The following is a 20,416-nucleotide window of genomic DNA, read 5'->3' on the forward strand; positions in this document are numbered from 1 at the left end:
CAAGGATGCTATAAATATAATCAGATGTTATCTTCTTCTAAACATAACTTTATTTTCACCAAATCAACCAACCAAAAAATGTTTACATACGAGGAAAAATCTAAACCCTAATTTATCATATTTGGTCCTAATTAATGATGTTGATTATGTGTCACAACACTTCAATCCAAATACCTACAAATAACTTGGTAGATGCACAAGGGCGGAGCCACCTTAGGACCAGGGTAGGCCCAGGCCACCCAAAAATTTTCATTTTTTTTTGCATATAGAAATATGATATTATTTAGGTGTAAGTTAGTCAATAAACACATGTAGTTCAGCAGCAAGACATTATATCTTTGATCATACGAGAAGTGTTTGATCCCAGTGCATTATATATATATATATATATATATATATATATATATATATATATATATATATATATATATAAGAGACCATTTTTTTGTAATTCTCTCTCTCACACTTTCTCTCTCTCTCTCTCTCTCTCTCTCTCTCTCTCTATATATATATATATATATATATATATATATATATATATATATATATATATATATATTTTAATTATTTTATAAGGAACATCTTAAAAAAAAAATTTGACTCCGCCCTTATGCACTCATTTTGGGTAAGAATGTTTGTTGAAGGCTTGGATATCAATGTGAAAATTACATTTACATTTATTTTTGTACAAAAAAAATCCATTTCGTAAGGATTATTTTGCAGTATTATTGTGAAACCTACTGACACGAAACCGACAAACGATTTTCAAACTAGGTAATTTCCCAATAAGATCCAAAATTTAATAGCAGCTCCAATACTAAACCTTATGGCACAAACGACATGTGAATTTTGTAGACTTCGTTATGAAATATATGGTTATTTTAAAAAAAAAATTTAAATTGTGGGGCTATTTTTTGTCGAAGTCGTGCCAATAAGGCTTTTGTCCATTTTATTAAAAAAAATGTAACCAACCAAGCCTACCTATGAAAATTGTAATTTGGCCAATATAGGAGGGCTCATCTTAATCCCAACAACACCCCCTCACTCGAAGAAAAAAAAAAAAATCCACCTCATTTGAAGATTTTGTGACGGTGGTAGGGTAGAGTGCAAGATCGGACATTTCAAACACTATTTGTTTTATTTGATTTTAAATAGGTGAATTAGTTGAGAGAGTTCTTTGATTGAGAAAGCCCACCTTCAATATTGAAACACTATAATAATTACACGTCAAAACTAATACTATCATTATTAAGGAGGAATCGTATTTCTAAAAGACAAAATGAAGAAACATTAACTTATGTACTTCATTTGTCGGTTGATATTTGCCTCTTATATTATTACTTTTTCGTTAAACATAGAGAATTAGTATGTAAAACAGAAGCAATGTCTCATTATGTATAAGTAACACATGCTATAAAAGAAAACCATGATTATATTAAAAATATACAAGATTGATTGACGCAATTCACTAATTCACATGATTTATAAAAACACAAACAATTTTACAAAGAATCAAAAAAATATTGAAAACTGAATCTTAACTAAAAGAATTTGTACTATCGTCATAGATCCGAGGTATTAAATCTTTCTATGAACTCTGTAATTCCTCACAGATTAAAATTTAATTGTTTGTTTCTCATAAATGTCATATAAGATTATAGGAATGTGACACCAAACCTTTTTTTTTTTTTTTTTTTTTTTTTTTTTTTTTTTTTTTAAATTTGTGTAGACTTTACGAACTTTTGCTTGTTCTCTTGACTTGTACCAAATGCCACTCAATAAATGGTAGTTTTATTAAGAAAACCCTCTTATTTATACTCTCTCATACATTCCACTCTCCAGTGCATTATCATCTTACTTCACCTTTACTCTCCCCTTCTCTCCCTGAGTATTTCCTGCCAACGGTCAGTCTTTTTCCTCTCAATCGATTCACGCAATTCAATAATCGTATCAGATTTGATGATTGCATTGTGTTATTGTTTGTATAATTGAAGTGGGTATTGCTTTTTATTACCGATTTTTGCTTTTTCTTCATGAATAGATCTAGATCTGCATCTGTATGTATGTGTGTATGTATATGTATGTTATCTTTACGAAGCACATTGTTGAATGTGGAGTGTAGCTACTCTCTGTCTTGCAAGTTTTCTTTGATTATTTCAGTAGTGTGTTGCTGATAAACGAAGCTTTGATCTTGAAATGCAAATCAAATTGTTGGTTTTTTTTAATAATTGGAGATGGGATCTTTGATCTCTGATGTTGGATCTTTGGCTTCATATCGATTCAAGAATTTCGATCTTAAACTCTTTAACTAGTTTGTTCTTTTTAGGTAGTAGATCTGTTTTCTTGAATTTGAAAATCACCAGGAAAGGAAAGATTTGATCTTACGAACAAATTTTGAACCTGTTTCTTCCGATCGTATCTCCTCATTTCTTGGTAAACTCTGTTTTAATTAGAGGGTAATTTTGTAACTTCACAAACATATGATACAACTTGCTCAAGTGAAGTCCAATTTTCGAAAGTCAAAACCATTAAATTCTGTCATAAGATCTTCTAGCGTTGGAATTATTAGCTACAAATTTTTCCATTTTGATTCCTGTTATTTAAATTAGTTCATTATCATTCTGCTATTAGAGAAAATTGAAACAATTTTTATAAATTCTCAACTCAAGAAGCAACTCGATTGACTTGAAAAAGTCAAACACCGTTTCTTTCCATGATCAATTTGTCGAATGGGTTTTTCTGTTTGCAGGATTGGTGTTGATTGAGGTCTTGAAGAACATGGATTCGATCAAGATTTTCATGTGTTTTACCACACTCCTGTTTGCATATGCACAAGCAGCAACATTGGCCGCCGAGTCACCGCCGATTATCTTGACACCAACTCCGGCACCGGCACCAGCGCCGGACTACGTTAACCTCACCGAGCTCCTGAGCGTCGCTGGTCCTTTCTCTACCTTCCTTAAATACCTTGAATCAACCAAAGTCATCGAAACCCTACAAAATCAAGCCAACAACACAGAAGAAGGAATCACTCTGTTTGTACCCAAAGACAAAGCATTTACTTCCCTGAAAAAACCCTCCCTGTCAAACCTCACCGCCGATCAGCTCAAACAGCTCTGTCTTTTCCACGCGCTGCCACATTACTACTCGCTTTCAGACTTCAAGAACCTGAGCGGCGCCGGCCCTGTTAACACGCTCGCCGGAGGTCAGTACACGCTGAACTTCACAGATACCTCCGGCACCGTTCGTATTGGGTCCGGTTGGACTAACACAAAAGTGAGCAGCAGTGTGCATTCGACGGATCCTGTTGCCATTTACCAGGTGGACTGGGTGCTCCTTCCTGAAGCCATTTTCGGAACTGATATTCCTCCTCCGGCACCTGCTCCGGCACCGGTGCCAGATATTGCTCCGGTTGCTGATGCTCCAGAAGCAGATGGTGGGAAAGGAAAGGGAAAGGCTGCGAGTTCATCATCGCCTTCCTCTTCTGACCGGATTATAGGGTGGAGCGTGTGGAGGTGCGTGATGATGGTGGTTGTTTCCGTTGGATTTGCGGTGGTGTTGTAAGATAAAGCAAAATTGGGATATTTGAATGAAGCTACGGAGAATCGATTTGAATTGATGAAAAGCAAGCCATTCTTTTGATATCAGTATTTATATGTATTTCATTGATTGGTACTTGAATGAGAATTTGTATTATTTTTGTTGTATAATCTTCATTTATTCTATTCTACAAAATTACACTATTCGCTCCTCTCGTTTAGTCAAGTTTTTATTATTATTACTGGTTTATAACCCGTGATAACCACGGTTACAAAACTAATTAAATTATTATAGTAAGAATTCAAAATTATCAATCAATTATTTCAAATAAATTATAAATTTATAGATATTTTTTTAGTTATATAAAATTATAATTATTAATTTAAATAAATATGTGAACTTATATCACTTTATAATTTGTATTAATTTTAATTTAATTTTTATTCTAATGTAATTAAAGTGAGAAATTTAAAATTTAAAATTGAGAATTAATAGGTTGACCAGTGACATGTATTAATGATGAAGACTAATAGGGTGACACATGACAAAAGTAGAATAAAATATGCATTAATTAGGAGGCTTAATAGGATGACACATGTCAAAAGGAGATTAAAACTATTCTTTTATTAGAATAGGGATTATTATTATTATTATTATTATTTGGTAAATTACATTAAAGCATATTTAGTTATATTTTTAAAAATTAATTTGGACCGTTTATAGTTTGTTTTTTCTTACATGTTTAGTACTTATTGACATGAAATGTTTTTTTTCTTCATTTTTTATTTCTTTATTAGTTTTAAATTAATAAAAACAAAACAAACATCCTCACCGGTCACCCCTCCCCCTCCCTTTTTCATTTCCCTTGCAATAAGATTCTCAAGATTACACACTACCATCCATAATCACTAGCTCTTTCACAACCATCGTTACCTATCACCGTCACCATATCCTCCAAACAAACCATAATCTGAAAACCTTGCACATACCTTCTTCCTCATCTTTGATCTAGCCATCACCTTTATGTTGGCTTCGATTCTGATTGTAGAGCTCGATGGTCTCCATGTCTCAGCCACGATGTAGGTTGAGATCAATCTAGACATCTGTCGAAACCCACACCGACAGAGATCGATGACATATGTCGAAACTTTAGTCGCCACCGATGGCGTCACTCATGTGACGAAACCCTACCCGATGAAGATCAGTGTCATCACACATGTAATAGCAAAGATTGAAGACTTAATATCGTTGTAAGTACAGATCACAGGTGGCGATCTAAGACGGTTATGGTCTGTTGATTGAAGAAGAAAAAGGAGGAATGAGAGAGAGTATTTAGATCAGAGAAGAAGGATAAGAGAGAAATAGAGAGAGAGAGAGAGAGAAAGAGAGAGAAAGAAAGAAAGAAAGAAAGAAAGAAAGAAAGAAAGAAAGAGTGTATGTGTGTGTGTGAGAGAGAGAGAGAGAGAAAGAAAGAGGGACTATAGGGTTGTGGTTCGTCAATAGTGGTGGGCGGTGGTCCGATGACTCTCTTTATGAGATAATGTATTTTCTGGTGGTGGTTTGGTGGTGGCTTAGGGGAAGTATAATTTAAAGGGAAGGGTTTAGAATAAGGTGGGTATGGTGGTTTTTTTCTTTAAATTTTATTTTGTATTTTATAAATAATTGTAAGAAAAAAATAAAAAATAATAATAATAATGGCAAAACTTTGTATTTTGCCTTCTATGAAAATTTTAAAACATGCATATCTCATTTGTTTGAAGTCGGATTGACATATAATTTTTTTTCCAAAACGTAGTTTAGAGTTTGTATGTGATTTCATACTATAATTATGTCATTTTTAGTTTCATATTCAAGGACTTACAATCCTTCGAAATCGGGATATCAAAGTTAGAAAATTTGAGATTTATTGGTATTTTTTTGTATTTTATATTCTATGAAAAATATAAAACATGCATATCTTGTTTGTTTGACGTCGGATTGATATGCGGTTTTTACAGCATGTAACTTAGAGTTTGTACATGATTTACACTCTAATGTCATCATTTTTGGTTTCATATTCAATGACTTACTGTAACGCCCAGATCTTGGTATGTATTTTAAATCAAATTATTCATTTTTGCAAAGGGACTCGACGAGTTGGAGGCCCTAAACTCGTCGAGTAGGAATGGAATTTGGACGTGGGGCTTGAAGTCTACTCGACGAGTAGGTCTGCCAGAGTGAAACCCTAATTTTCAGGGTTTTGCAACCTATTTAAACACCTTAATCTCTAAAGGTTGGCCTCACTTGCAGCCTCCATCACCCAAACCCTAGCCATGAAACCCTAATCCACTTTTGAGTGTTTTGAGCCATTATTGTGTGTTCTTGGTGATTTTGAAGCTTCAGAAGGAAGGAGAAACTTGAGAATTCAAGAGGAAGCCAGTAGATCCGGAAGTTGAGCTGCATTTCTGACTCATTTGAAGTATAAAGTTGATACCTTGGTTTTCTATTTCTTAGTTCGTAATTTAGGGTTGTATTTTGTCAGTTTTGGGCCATATTGAAGTCATTTTCAGGATATGAATGTATCATGAAGTTGTGACTTCAGATCTAGGCACTCATGAGCTTATGAGGCTTAAAGTTTCCAACTTTATCAAGCCTTGGCCCTTCCACATGCCCTAGATCTCTTATATAGCTTAGTTTTGGTGTTTCTCGCTTCATGACACCATACATGAACATAAAGTTAGTAACTTTACGTGGTAACTGAGTCGTAGGGGACCAGATCTATGGTTTGGAAGCATTGAAGTTGATTGGAAGTGACTGAATGGATTTAGACCAAGGGGGGACTCGACGAGTTGTTCATCCAACTCGACGAGTTGGGTCGTGGTCCCCTAACCTTTTCTACTACTGAGCAAACTCGTCGAGTCTAGGAGATGACTCAGCGAGTTGGACATGGTTTATTTTGGTTTTGAAGATTGAAGAACTCGACGAGTTCAAGGAGGAACTCGACGAGTTGTGTGTGAAATGCCCCGACTATGTTATGAGGAGGAACTCGACGAGTTGGATCGAGATTCCCAGTGTTTTATGGATCATGGAACTCGACGAGTTGACGGACCAACTCGGCGAGTTGAGTCAACGAGGATGTTGACTTTGACTTTGACCATTGACCAGAGTTGACCCTTAAAGGGGTTATGGGTATGAAAGGGTAATTAAAGGAGATTTTTATGTGTAGGCGTTTGAGAGGAGTTGATCCCAAAGCCGAGGACAGTTCAGCTACTACACGACATTTGAGGTAAGTTACTTTCCAGTAGAAGTGGGTCGAAGGCACCAATGTCGGCCCACTAGTAGGAGTTATAGTAGAGATGATTGCCTTTGTGATAATTAGCTGGTATACCACTATATGTTATGTTTTATGTGCTAGTATGCTATGATATTATGTGATAGTGGTAGGAGGGGTAAGATAGGCCCCAGTACCGGTCGAAAGGACCAGAGGGGTATGCCAGCACCCTGATAAGCTAGGCAGTATATAACTTATGTGTTTATGTACCAGAATGTTATATGGTAGAAGTAGGGGTGAAATCGTCCCTAGTACCGGTCGAAAGGACCGAAGGGGTAGGCCAGCACCTTGATATGCTAGGCAGTTACCAGTTGAAGGGGTAGTCTAGTACCCGGACATGTTAGACAGTATGTTATTATATGGTATGTGGTATGATGGAGGAACTCACTAATCTTTGTGCTTACAATTTTCAGTTTTTGTTTCAGATCCTTCTTCTTCGAATGGAAAAGAGCCGGCACGATAGCAGCGCATCGCACACACGTTTGTCCGCATATGAGATTCTTGATATTTGTATTCTGACATTGTTTTCCTATGATATGTTTTTGAGATGGTTGACTTATGGTTTTCATGATATGAGATAACATTGATGACATTTTCAGTAATCTGTTTTATGAATCTTTAAATAAAAATGAAATTTTTGGTTTTAAAATTTGGGATGTTACACATACAGTCGCTTGAAGTCTGGATATCAAAACTAGAAATTTTCAAAGTTCAAACCAATATAAAGGTTGAATTTGATAGTCTATTATTACTCAATTCCATGAATAAGATGTATTTTGACTTGTTATAAAATAAAGATATCAAACCAATAAAGATATTAACGCACTAAGCAAGTACCAAAAAATTATGGGTTTTCCGGATTTTTGGGTTTTCCATTTATAGACCTATATTACCCATTTTCACCCTACTCACTTTGATATTTCTGGGTTTTCCGATTTTAGACCTATTTTACTCAGCCTCATACCCAGAACTAAACCAAAACCAATTTCTATATATCAATTCGGTTTCTATTCTATTAAATTCTATTTTTTGGTTTTCAGTTACAGATCCATAGGACCCACTTGCATCCTTACTTACCACTGTATTCATCCTTATTCTCGCTATCTCTCTCACCCTTTTGTCTTTATCTCTTTCTCTCCAAAACCTAGTGATCGATTACACCAAATCAAGAGGTTATAAATGAAGTCCCCATATACACCCAAATGTGAGGGTCACCAGAAAGAGTTTAAAGCCCCTGGTCTGTAATTGCTTGCCCTTTATCTTTTCCATCTGTCTTTAACATACCCTAAATTCAAACATAGTTTAACCAAACCATAAAAATCAAACCCACTTTACTAAAACCATTCAAAATCAAACGTCACACCTTTCTTCCCATAAGGATATGTTGAACATGTTTTATATTTGTGAATGCAACAACTTACTAAAAGTGGCAAACCACCGAAAACGGGTGATTAAAGTGACTGACTACCATAAATCTCAATTTATAAACCGGATTGTTTCATCCATGTTCAATAAGGTTTCTAACAAGAATATGACGATTTTTTAAGGTTTGCTTTTAGGAAAACATCTACAAAAGGATGGTTGCTATGGAATAGGTTTCATTTGATGATAATATGTATATGTAAATTTACAATCACAAGCAAATACAATTTGGGGACTTCAAAAACTTTCCGAACTAGTTCACCTTTTGACGAATCAATTAGATGGTCGTAAAAGAAACGGTTTCCAAAGGATGTACAATTTGTTTTTATATCGGAGGATAATCCTCAAGTCATGATACCGTTCACTGATGTTAACAACATTAATTTTCCTACTTTCCAACAAAGAACACAATGACAATTAGTTTACGGATTTTATTGATATCAACGATTTATTATCTTTTATATAGTATCAGTGTCTAGGTCAAAACCTTACTTCTTACCACAACCCGTAGTTGCCGCCCTCCACCTCCGGCGACCTTCTCTAATAGTCTTCGGAGGTATCTTCATTATGTTCCATATTTTTACGGTTCTTCTCTTCCCCGCCTAAATAATAAAACAGTCGTTGGCACCAAACCAGATCCCTTTCATTAGCTTCTTCTACTGCTTCGTCTACTTCTGCCACCTACCTCCTTCTCAGATGACCTTTGCCTCCTCGCCTTCTGTCTCCTCCTCAACTAGCCACTTCTTTAGTTCTCTTTTCTGAGGCAACCCCTTTTGATGTTAATGTTGCCTCTCTCTAATGACACCTTCTCCGTTGATGTCGTCTCTCTCCAATGACACCTTTTCCATTGGGGCAATCTCTAATCTGCATTCGTCTCTTTCTCTATCAACATTGCAATCGTCGATCTCCCTGAAATTGGCTCCGTTCGCCATAGCTCGAGCCATCTTTTTTTCTTGTTGCCTTTCTCCGGACTCCTCTACCATTGATTGCATGAACGTTGTCGTCGCTGCTCTTCTCTTCTTCTACAATGGAATCGCCTTTGGCCGTCGATTCTTCTCTCTTCTTCTCCGACAAGCAGTCGATGTTAGCCGACATCGACAGAGTTCTACCATCACAGCTGCCATTATCTTCATCTAGTTTTTATGTATTATTTTATTATTTTTTTGTTTATTTTTCCAATTTATCCGTCTCCTAATCAAACTGGGGGAGAATGTTAGTGATTGAGGTTTAGACTCAAGCTCTTTAGGGTTTATCCATTAGGATTTAAGTATTCTTTATATATTCTTTTATGTAATTGTCTTTTGATGATCAAGGAGTCTATTATCGGTGTCTAACTGACATGTTTAGTCTCAACATTTTTCCTGTGGCTAGGTCACAGCACGGTCCTAGTTAAATCCTCCAATTTAGAATCGTAAATTTTTGCTTAGGTTTTACATGGACCCAAAATTGGCCATGTAATTATAATATAGCTTAAGCTACACATGCTATTGTTCTAACGATTGAATGACAAAATTTAATAAAAGTGTTCTATTTGTATAATCATTGCTGTACGAAAATTTAGTGTTATAAAAATTTTGTATGCATACAAAGAATCCGTCAACACTACTTGTTAAAACAATTAACGTTATGTCCTTAAAACAGTTTTTTCTTAATCAAAAATCTAATCTAAAAAAGTTAAAACCAATTTTAAAAATGATTTTATAATTCTAAGACAATTCATCACAAAACTCAATTTTAGTGTTTTCTAAACAATATTAAAAATACATATAGTCCATATCATATAAAACAACAACACTTATTGCCCAAGCCCTAATCCATAACAATTTTATTAGTCAACATAAAATTGATTGATAAAAAATAAGAGAACAAAAACCAATTTTTGCTCCGAGTAGGTAACAAAAAATGATCAAAAGAAAACCCGTTAAGCATTTCCGCTAGCTAGGCTTGTCATACACCACGGTCTGTCGTTTGTGTCTTCTATTAGGACCCATTGATAGTTAGGTTACACGTGTTGTTTGATTATTTGGTTGAGAGGTCCACCAATGATATATTTAGGGTTGTAGTATTCGGGTCTTCTTATTGTATATTTTTATATTACTAAAAATAGAACCTATTCTAATTTATGATGGAAAAACCTAGAACATACAATTGAAAATCCTAACTTGTTATAATAATGACAAGGCTTTAAAACACAAAAAATCATTACATAAAGTCAACAACCACAATAATCAACTCAATCACAAGGTTCAATCAAAAAAAGAATGTAAAAAACCAATATACAATGAAAAAACATTTTAAATATATTTTTTTTATAAAGTCTATGCATGTGAATTTTTTATAAAATTAACATACCTCAACAACTCAAATTCAATTCAAACCATAAAAAATCGAATTTCTAAGATATTTAAAAATGAAATATTTTGATAATTACCAAACATCATCAAAATGGATGAACATGAACAATCAGAAATTAAAGATAAATAAGGAAATCAAAGAGATTCAATAAATTAAAGCTCTGGTATAATTATTGAGAATTAATGGATATAGGAAACAAATGACACACCACAAAATATTGTTTAAAATTAATTCATAAGAAATTTCATTTTGGATCAAAATGAGTAACCAAACACAACCACAAAGGGTTGTTGATTTTACCTTAGGTTTAAATGGATATCTTTTAGTGTAGAAACTATGACAAAAAATGATGACCACCTCTATTTGTATCCACATGAGCGACGCAAATAATTGTTAGACTCTAATAAAGAAATCAAGCATGGCGCCTTTCTTCCTTGTTCATGTGATGGTCGATGAATGCCAAAAGGAAGAGAAGGGATTTGTTTTTGGACAGAGAAAATAAAAAAAATTAAAAAAATAAATAGGGTTTGTATTGATAGTAACATAAATCTCTAATTGTCCTTTTTTTAAAAATAATAAACACTATTTTTTTTTTTTTTTTGGAAACGAATTAATTATTTAGATGACATTGAGAAAATTAAAAGATGAAGTTTGTGATTAAATTAAGGGAGTGATTTTATAATTTGCCCAAAGCGATAATTTTGGCACGTACTCAAAATGGGCAAGTCCCCACCCCATGTTAATAAGACGACGATACAAATGACAATCGTAAACCACCACCACCTTCTCTTCGATTTTCATTTCCCAAGTTTACGCGGGTCCAACAGACAATACGATTTTCTCTCCTCTCTCTATGCACTCCCCCTCCATCTTTTTCCATTCACATAAACAAAATCACCGAAACCTACCAATCAGCAACCCTACGTCGATTCTCCGGCTTCTTCAACATGGATTATTGATCCATGATCAATCTTATTAAGGTTTTGCTATTTGCTTCTTCTTTTTTTTCATCCCATCTGTATTTTCGTAATCCTGTGCTTCTTGATGGTAACAGTTCGATCTTGTAATGTTTGTTCTTGAACACAATGATATATATATCCATATGAACACCTTCGCGTAGATTGCTGTTTTCTTGAATGATTATATTCATATTGATTCATCTTGGTTCTTTGCGATTAATGCATCTGATTGTTTAATTGTCGTTGATATATTTCAAGATTTTCTCAATTGTGGAAACAAGTCAAAGATGTCTACATTCGAGGGTGTCTTTGTCAATGATCCATGGCTTCAGAGCCAATTCACACAAGTGGAGCTTCGTAAACTTAGAACCAAAGTATGCCATTTTAATATTTTTTTTACGTTTCTTCTTAAATTTAACATAATCAAATTGGCTCATTTCGGATCTTGTTTATATAGTTTATTTCAGCAAGAAATCAAGCTGGCACAGTCAAAATAGTAGATTTACCGCCAGTTTTGGCAAAATTAAAGCCCTTCAATGAAGTATCAAGCCAAGATGAGGTCTCACGTATGCTAGGTGACTCTTATAGTGATTTGGCCAAAGATTTGGATTTTGAGGGCTTCCTTCGGGTGAGTCGAAAACCATCCCTTAGGCTACATTTGTTACACAAAAGTAGACAAACTTCCCACAACTATTTTCTATTTGAGGATGAGCAGGACATTCATGTCTTTTGCACAGATAAAAGACAGTGTCTTGTCTCACCTTGTTCCATCTTTTTGTATGAGACAAATTTTGTTGCATTAGCATCAACATTGTCAGACAGTCTTGTCCCACCTTTTTTGGTGGGACAGTTTTTGTCTCATTAACATCAGTCTCAGTCCTAGTTCAATGTACTCCGGATGCAGTACAAGATCATTTGTCCTGTCTAGTATAACAAACGGGACCTTATGGAATTGGATCTTGATTGTTTAGTTGGTATGCATATATGAATGAAGTGTCATTTTCATTTTATGATATGATTATAGGTATATTTAAATTTACAAGCTCGAGCAAGTGCAAAATTGGGGACTTCAAAAACTTTCAGAACTACTTCATCTTTTGTCAAGTCGGGTGCAACCACCCTTCGCCATAGCATTAGTGAGACAGAAAAAGCTTCATATGTTAACCACATTAACAATTTTCTAGGAGAAGACAAGTTTTTAAAGGACTTTCTTCCAATAGACACTGCCACCAATGCTTTATTTGATCTAGCAAAAGATGGAGTTCTTTTATGGTATGATCAACAACTAAATGTTCTTTCTTTTCTTCCATAAACTCTTTCTTTTTAGAACAATGCTTTTCATTGATTTGTGAAAGCGTTTTTTTGTAGTAAGCTGATTAATATAGCCGTCCCTGGTACAATAGATGAACGTGCCATTAACACTAAAAAAGTTCTTAATCCATGGGAAAGAAACGAAAATCACACTCTTTGCCTCAATTCTGCAAAGGCTATAGGTTGCACTGTTGTCAACATTGGCACACAGGATTTGGCTGAAGGAAGAGTAAGTTGATGGAATTATGAGTTCAAAAGATGTAAATTTAAGTTATTAATCTTTTTTGGTTTCATATTGACAGCCTCACCTATTACTCGGGTTGATTTCTCAAATAGTTAAGGTAATGATCAATGTTTAAATTTTTTCTTTTTTGTTGACTAATTCATCATTTATCTTTCTAACTTAATCTTTGACATTTTCAGATACAACTTCTAGCCGATGTTGATTTCAAGAAAACTCCTGAGTTGGCCGAAATGGTTGAAGATAGTAAGGTGATTGATATATTGTTTGATTTCTTACAAAGTTTGTGGTATCTTAATAAAATTTGTGGTTTATTTTACTTACTTGATATTACAATGTTGAATGACAGGAAGCAGAAGAGCTCATGAGTTTGGCCCCCGAAAAAGTTCTGTTGAAATGGATGAATTACCAGTTAAAAAAAGCAGGCTACAAGAAAGAAGTTACAAACTTTTCGTCCGATCTAAAGGTATATATGGGAGAATTACACAACAAGCCCCTATACTATTCAAATATACATATAATGCTCAAACATTCGATTAATACTACTAGTTGATCTCAATATGTTGGCTTGTAGGATGGAGAGGCGTACGCTCATTTACTCAATGTTCTTGCTCCCGAACACGGAAGCACTAAAACTTTGGAGACAAAAGATCCAACAGAAAGAGCAAAATTGATTATTGAGCAAGCTGAGAAACTTGATTGTAAAAGATATGTTACATCGAAGGATATCGTGGAAGGATCTACAAATTTAAATCTTGCATTTGTTGCCCAAATATTCCATCAAAGGTATGGTCCTGTTACTTTCATGCATAAAAAAAAATACGTTTTTATCTTGAGAAAATCACAAAAATAACCATTTTTAGAACAAAACAACCAACTCTTTCGCTTTTTACACAAATGACTACATATTTTATAATGGGTCCGATTCTAAATCACTTTATGAAATTGTTTTTTGAATGTTCAATTCACACAGCCAAAAATGAAATCGATTTTGCAATAGGCCCATTGTAATATGTGATCATTTGTGTTAAAAGAAAAAAGTTTGGTCAATTTGTTAAAAGGTCACCTCTAGAAGTGGTTATTTAATTATATGATTTTCTCTTTTACCTTGGTAAAAAGTATAACCGCATGTAATTTGTTAACAGGAATGGGCTTAAAGTAGATAAAGCAAAGACTACGAATGTGCTTGCTGAAATGATGACGGATGATGAAACCACATCAAGGGAAGAAAGATGTTTCCGAATGTGGATAAACAGTCTTGGAGTTGAAACACATGTTAACAATGTGTGGGAGGATATAAGAGATGGGTTAGTTCTCTCATTTGTTATAGTCGTTATAATCAATCAGTGTGTTGGAAAAAATTAACGTTTTTAATTAACATTTTCTTTTTGTGTTGTTGTATAGATGGGTTCTTTTGGAAGTTCTTGATAAACTTGCACCAGGGTCTGTTACATGGAGGCTAGCAAACAAACCACCGATTAAAACGCCGTTTAGAAAAGTTGAAAATTGCAATCAAGTTGTAAGCATTGGAAAGGAATTAAATTTTTCTCTTGTGAATGTCGCTGGGAATGACATTGTTGCAGGAAACAAAAAGCTTATAATAGGTTTGTGTTTTTTTTTTAATTCTTGCGTTATGTTTAAATACTTGTGTATGATGAAGAAAAGAAGGAAATTAGTGATTAGGTTTGGATATTATTGCATGCACCCAGCTTTCTTATGGCAGTTGATGAGATTTAGCATGCTTCAACTCTTGAAAAACTTAAGAACTCATGGACATGGCAAGGAAATAACGGATGCTGATATTTTACAATGGGCAAACAAGAAAGTGAAAGATACAGGCAAATCAGGACACATGGATAGCTTCAAGGTAAGCCAAACATACCCATGATTAATAGTTACTAGTGTTTTCATATGCATTAATCCAAGGGATAATGACTTAAAAGACCAATGAAGTTTACAAATCGTTCAAAATACCACAATTATCTTTTGATCGTTCAAGAAATAACAACCAAGTACGGCATCGTACAAGAAACACCAACAAAGATTGTCTTTTGTTCAAATAACACCGGGTGGTAACCGGTTCTTGTGGGTGAAGTAGGAGTTCGATTAAAAGTTGACGAGTTGGCAAAACAATTGATGACATTGACGTGGGTGACATGGCATCTTTATTTAAAATGGGATTAGGGCTAAAATGAATAGGAAGTAGGCTTGATAGGAAGGCCACTTTTTCTTCTCCTGCGTTTCTTCCAGTGGTTCATCTTCTTCTTATTCTTTTTCTTTTGGTTCTTTTGGTCTGTGATGGCTTCAAGCTCAAGCTCCAATATTTGGAAGAACAATAAGGTTTTTGAGGATTCTTACCCTTGTGGTTGTGGGTTCCCCTCGCGTATTTTGAAGTCTCACAGCTTGTTTTTTTAAAGGTTTTCTGGTAGAAAGCAAAGGCCACACAGCTTCCTTTTAAAGTTTAATGAACAACACAACGGATGTTTATGCGACTGGTTAACCATTAACCAAAACAAATGTCCCCACTGATAAAATAATTGCAGGGGAAAAATGGTCCAATTTTACAGTCTTAAGAACAAGTTTAATAGCAGGGGCAAGATGGTATATTTTTACATAGTTTGAATAACAGGGGCAAAATGGATCGTGAATAAGATGTTTTTTTTTACCTTACCAACAGTTCTTCATCTCTGAGCTCCCTCAACCCATCCACGAGGGACCGACTTTTACGACAGTAATATACATCCCGACATCTATTATTGATCAATTTTTGGAGGTAGGTTTTGAAGACCTTGAAATCCATGTTACATAAGTCTAGATTTGTAACAGATACTTTCTTATGATGGAAGTAAACGAAGGGATTAGAACAAAATACAGTAGACATCAATGGTGAGGGAGTCACCATCTGTTGACATGCTTGCTGCACTTGTCGATTTCCCTTTGTGTAGAAATCGATTTTACCTCCTGTGAGTGAAAACCCTAGATCGCCAGGTAATTTAGTGAGGGTGGGTGTTTCTAATTCCACTTAATCAACAAAACAAAGCCATGTCATCTTTTATTTTGCTTGACTTCCATTTCCCGGTTAACAAAAGGTTTTAACCCACAGCTGCCGGTTCCTCTTAATTACAAGTGAACAAACCGATAACTTAATTTGGTTTTTTAAACAAAACCACAATTTTATTGGTATTTCTTGAACGATAGAAAGATAATTGGGATATTTTGAACGAGTTGAAAACATAATTGGTCTTTTAAATCATTTTCCCTTAATCCAAAGAGGGAATGAAATGGAATGAAGCATTATAAATTTCTTTTACTTATATTATCTTTAATAATTTGTGTTTTGATATGACAATCAACCCGTAATGATCCATTTCATTTCATCACCATGCACATTCTATTATATATTGTTAACTCCATTTTTTTCTCATAATTCCATTTCATCATATTATATTAATTAACTATAAACTTTGCAACTATTCAGGATAAACGCCTATCAGATGGTATTTTCTTTCTTGAGCTTCTTAGTGCAGTGGAAAAGAGGGTGGTAAACTGGGGTCTTGTTACCAAGGGCGAGACTGGTAATTTTTAAACTTTCACAACTTCATTCCATTGATGCAATAATTTGAGAAAAATAAACATTTTTTTTTGTTTGGGTTTATTACAGAGGAGGATAAGAAGTTAAACGCAACGTATATAATTAGTGTTGCAAGAAAACTGGGGTGTTCTATCTTCTTATTGCCTGAAGATATTCTTGAGGTAAACATCATTTTAATACTGCTATTGAGTCCTTTTGCATCATCATTATCATCGAATACTAAGTTAAATTGTTGACAGGTTAACCCGAAGATGATTTTGATCCTAACAGCAAGCATTATGTACTGGAGCTTATTACAGAAGGCTAAAGTTAATGAAGACGATAGACCACCAGATGAACCCACTGTTGCAACAGAAGAAGTAGAGGGAAATCCAGCCATGGATGAAGCTGCTACTGATGATGGTGGTGCTGGTACCACAGACAAAGAAGAAACGGTAACAGAAGAAGGGAATAGTTAGTTGATGCAAAACTAAAGAATAATTATAAAAAGAAAAAAGTTAAGTATAATATTGATCATTTATAATAAGAATTTAATCATGCTAACTCTCCTTTGTTTTCTATTAAGTGGAGGAGAAAGCAAATTGTATTTTTGGGGAAATGTGTTAGACAGTAAGGGTTTTTGAATCTCCTTTCCTATGTTCATCTTGATTGCTTTGAAGCTTTAATTTTAGATGGGGATTGGAGCAATACATGTAAAATTTACACATGTAATTACTCGTGTTGTTTCTAGTTGTATTCTTTAATTGTTTGTTGCATGTATTTTCATCAAATAATTGGCTTTTAAATCAATTAAATAATCGAAGAGGCAATGAAATAGAACGGAGCGTTAAGCAAAATAAAAAAGTCATGTTTGTTTCAGGCAAATTTGATTGATTTTTATTCCATTGGGAGTAGTGTCATGGAATGGAATCGAGTATTAGATTATAAGTGATATTTAATAACAAAATTATCCGAGTCCAATAAAAAAAATAGTGTAAATGGAGATAGTATGGCCGGTCCTAACCATAAGATTAGGAGACCTAAAAGACCTTTCACACAAGGAAATAAAAGAAATGCATACAAATATAAAAAGTAAAAATAATAAGTTATTGTAGTATTAATTTGTAAGTGCACCCACATTGATCATACATAAGAAATTTGCAAACAAAACGTTAACCCTAGATAAATAATCACTAGAAAACTAAAGCAATAGTTACAGCACAATCCATAGGTATTCAGTAGGTATAAGGCGATACCTACGGATTTGCTATGGAAAAAGGCATTTAGCATAAATGTCCGTAGGAAATTTATACATAAGGATTTGCTACAGAATAGCTATGGCGTATTCCACAAGTATAATACCTACAGATTAGCTACGGAAACGAATTGCTACGAAATGCTTACAGATTGCCGTCGGGTGTGAAGTTTGACTAAAATTGACTTTTTTTCCTACGGAATATAGCTATGTTAAGACATGGCTACGGATTACCCAAGCGAATCGAGTTTGACCAAAATTGACTTTTTTTCCCTACAGAATAGCTATGGAACTGTATAGCTATGGATTTCCTACAAATTAACGACGGAATTCAAGTTTGACTAAAATTGACTTTTTTCCTACGGAATACTTACGGACCTATTTAGCGACGGATATTGCGTTACAAATCCGTCACTAAATTAGTAAACAAACAAACAACATTAAATTAGCGACGGATACTTACGGACCTATTTTTTCTGCTTAAAATGTACCCAAAAACAAACAAACAATACATTAAACTTATAAGAAAATTCTTATTCAACCACAAAACTAATAAACATTACAATATAAGTTTTTGGTTATATGATTGTACTTTGCATTTACTCAATTTATTTCATAAAAATAACTTAAATACAAACCAATACAATTCATACAAATACAATACATTTTGAATGTATTATCCTACTTGGTACAAGATATTACTTGTACTTAGTTTATATATAAAAAAATCATAAAAATAGATGTCCACTTACACTAGCAAATCTATACGGAAGTATAACTTTTTATAGCTCTTAAACTCTTGGATGACCAAAAAAACATGAGTGTAACAAGAATCGAACTCTAGTCAATTGCAAAACAAACCAACAGCATAAACATACGGCCGAGAATGCCTCATCCGTTTAAATGTGCTCCTTTATTTCTTTTAAACACATTCATTTTCATTTTCTTTATTATAACTAGTGGAGCACCCGTGCTTTGCATAGGTGTTTTTTTGTTTTTTATGCCAAGATGTAAAAGTTTTGATTGTAAGGGTCAAAAGTGTCAAAATGGATAAAGAGTAATTATTATTGGTAAGCTTAATGAGTCAAGGGACCAAAGTAGAAAAACATTGATATTAGGGACTAAAAGTGGGAACAAACCAAAACCAATGTGGCCAAAATCCAAAATGAAAAGGGTTTGATATTAAGGACTAAAAATGAAAACAAACTAAAACTATTGTGGCCAAAATCCAAAGTGAAAAACATTATTGTTAAAATGTTGTTCCGCTTTTAATATATATATATATATATATATATATATATATATATATATATATATATATGACAAAATATCAAAAATGGTCCATGTGGTTTTCGAAAATATCAAGTTTAGTCCCTAAGTTCAAAAAACCTCACAGATGGTCCCTGTGGTTTCAAAACTTTTAACAAATGGTCCTTTTCGTTAACTCCGTTAACTTTTGGCCGTTAAGTGGAGGGTATTTATGTCATTTCACTGCCACAGGGACCATTTATGAAGATTTGCCTTATTTTTTTTATAAAAAAAATTAATATTAAAGGGTCCCACACACACACACACACTCTCTCTCTCTCTCTCTCTCTCGTCTTCGTTGTGCTGGAAACTCGATTAAAGCATCAATTCTGAAACCATCGACTTTTGGGATTTTTATTGATTCAATTCAAGTGGGGATCGATTTGGGATTTTTCTAAAACCTAAACCTTCAAAGACAAAGGACCTGTAAAAAATCTTGGCGATCCAAATCCAATTGAAGTTGGACCGGCTGAAAACTGAGAATTTCGGGTTTTGATCCCAAAATTCCTTCATAACCAACTTTCTCAGATGGGTGTTTTTTTTCAACAACCTTTGTGGATTTTTCTGGGTTTTTACTGAATCCAAATGGGTTGCTGGGAAAATTGATTAACTGTTTGTTGGTGTCAAGAATGGAGGTCGGTGAAAGATTTTTAGGCAAGAATCCACCATTGAAGAACCTTGGAGAACCAAGAAAAGATGAAATAGATCGGGTCAGGTTCTGTGGAGTAGGGGGTGAAAGAGACGAAGCTTGGTGATCCGCCATGATCGGTGATTGTTTTGTTACAGCTCTGGATCTGTTCCTCAGCATCACTAACATGGAAACTAAAATCTCCTAACAGAATAAAGAGAAAAATAAAATGAAGAAAGAGATTGACAGATTACAAAGTGTTGGTGGAATCAAAAAAACCCTCAAGAATTTGTTGTCCAAAAGGAGAACGAGAAATCAAGAAAAACAAGAAGTGATTCGAATCAACACCCAGGTGTTGGTGACAAAATTGAGATTAGATTTTCTGAGATTCAATCTCCCCATTTAATCTCTACTCTTCGAAAATGGCGACTCAATTAGCATCCGAGAGAGAGAGAGAGACCCTTTACATATTAACTTTTATTTTTTATTTTTAATTAAAATAAGAAAAAACCTCAT

The 20,416-nt window shown here is 34.2% G+C and overlaps 2 protein-coding genes across 2 annotated transcripts; both read left to right on the top strand.

Annotated features, from left to right (window-relative positions):
• Nucleotides 1-1,770: 1,770 nt before the first annotated feature.
• FLA7 (FASCICLIN-like arabinoogalactan 7) lies at nt 1,771-3,743 on the top strand. The gene is made up of 2 exons (XM_079002386.1): nt 1,771-1,904; nt 2,750-3,743. Exon 2 carries the CDS (start codon nt 2,779-2,781, stop codon nt 3,562-3,564), a length of 786 nt encoding a protein of 261 aa, XP_078858512.1. The 5' UTR covers nt 1,771-1,904; nt 2,750-2,778; the 3' UTR covers nt 3,565-3,743.
• Nucleotides 3,744-11,421: 7,678 nt separating this feature from the next.
• On the top strand, nt 11,422-17,439 carry LOC145051614 (Actin binding Calponin homology (CH) domain-containing protein). Its single transcript, XM_078999498.1, has 15 exons — nt 11,422-11,607; nt 11,845-11,960; nt 12,044-12,214; nt 12,611-12,858; nt 12,955-13,126; nt 13,200-13,238; nt 13,321-13,389; nt 13,488-13,604; nt 13,713-13,924; nt 14,284-14,445; nt 14,543-14,742; nt 14,848-15,005; nt 16,617-16,713; nt 16,800-16,891; nt 16,970-17,439. Exons 2-15 carry the CDS (start codon nt 11,874-11,876, stop codon nt 17,186-17,188), a joined length of 2,043 nt encoding a protein of 680 aa, XP_078855624.1. The 5' UTR covers nt 11,422-11,607; nt 11,845-11,873; the 3' UTR covers nt 17,189-17,439.
• The last annotated feature ends 2,977 nt before the right edge of the window (nt 17,440-20,416 follow it).

The sequence above is a fragment of the Lactuca serriola genome, chromosome 5 (genome assembly GCF_051521515.1).
Source record: "Lactuca serriola cultivar US96UC23 chromosome 5, Lser_US96UC23_V15, whole genome shotgun sequence".
Taxonomy (NCBI): Eukaryota; Viridiplantae; Streptophyta; class Magnoliopsida; order Asterales; family Asteraceae; genus Lactuca; species Lactuca serriola.

Bases quoted from the DNA above. Each gene is read 5' to 3' on its own strand.
- FLA7 (XM_079002386.1), top strand. From the start codon at position 2,779: ATGGATTCGATCAAGATTTTCATGTGTTTTACCACACTCCTGTTTGCA.
- LOC145051614 (XM_078999498.1), top strand. From the start codon at position 11,874: ATGTCTACATTCGAGGGTGTCTTTGTCAATGATCCATGGCTTCAGAGC. The intron at 14,743-14,847 runs GTTTGTGTTTTT...GCATGCACCCAG, and splicing joins AAACAAAAAGCTTATAATAG to CTTTCTTATGGCAGTTGATG. The intron at 15,006-16,616 runs GTAAGCCAAACA...GCAACTATTCAG, and splicing joins GACACATGGATAGCTTCAAG to GATAAACGCCTATCAGATGG.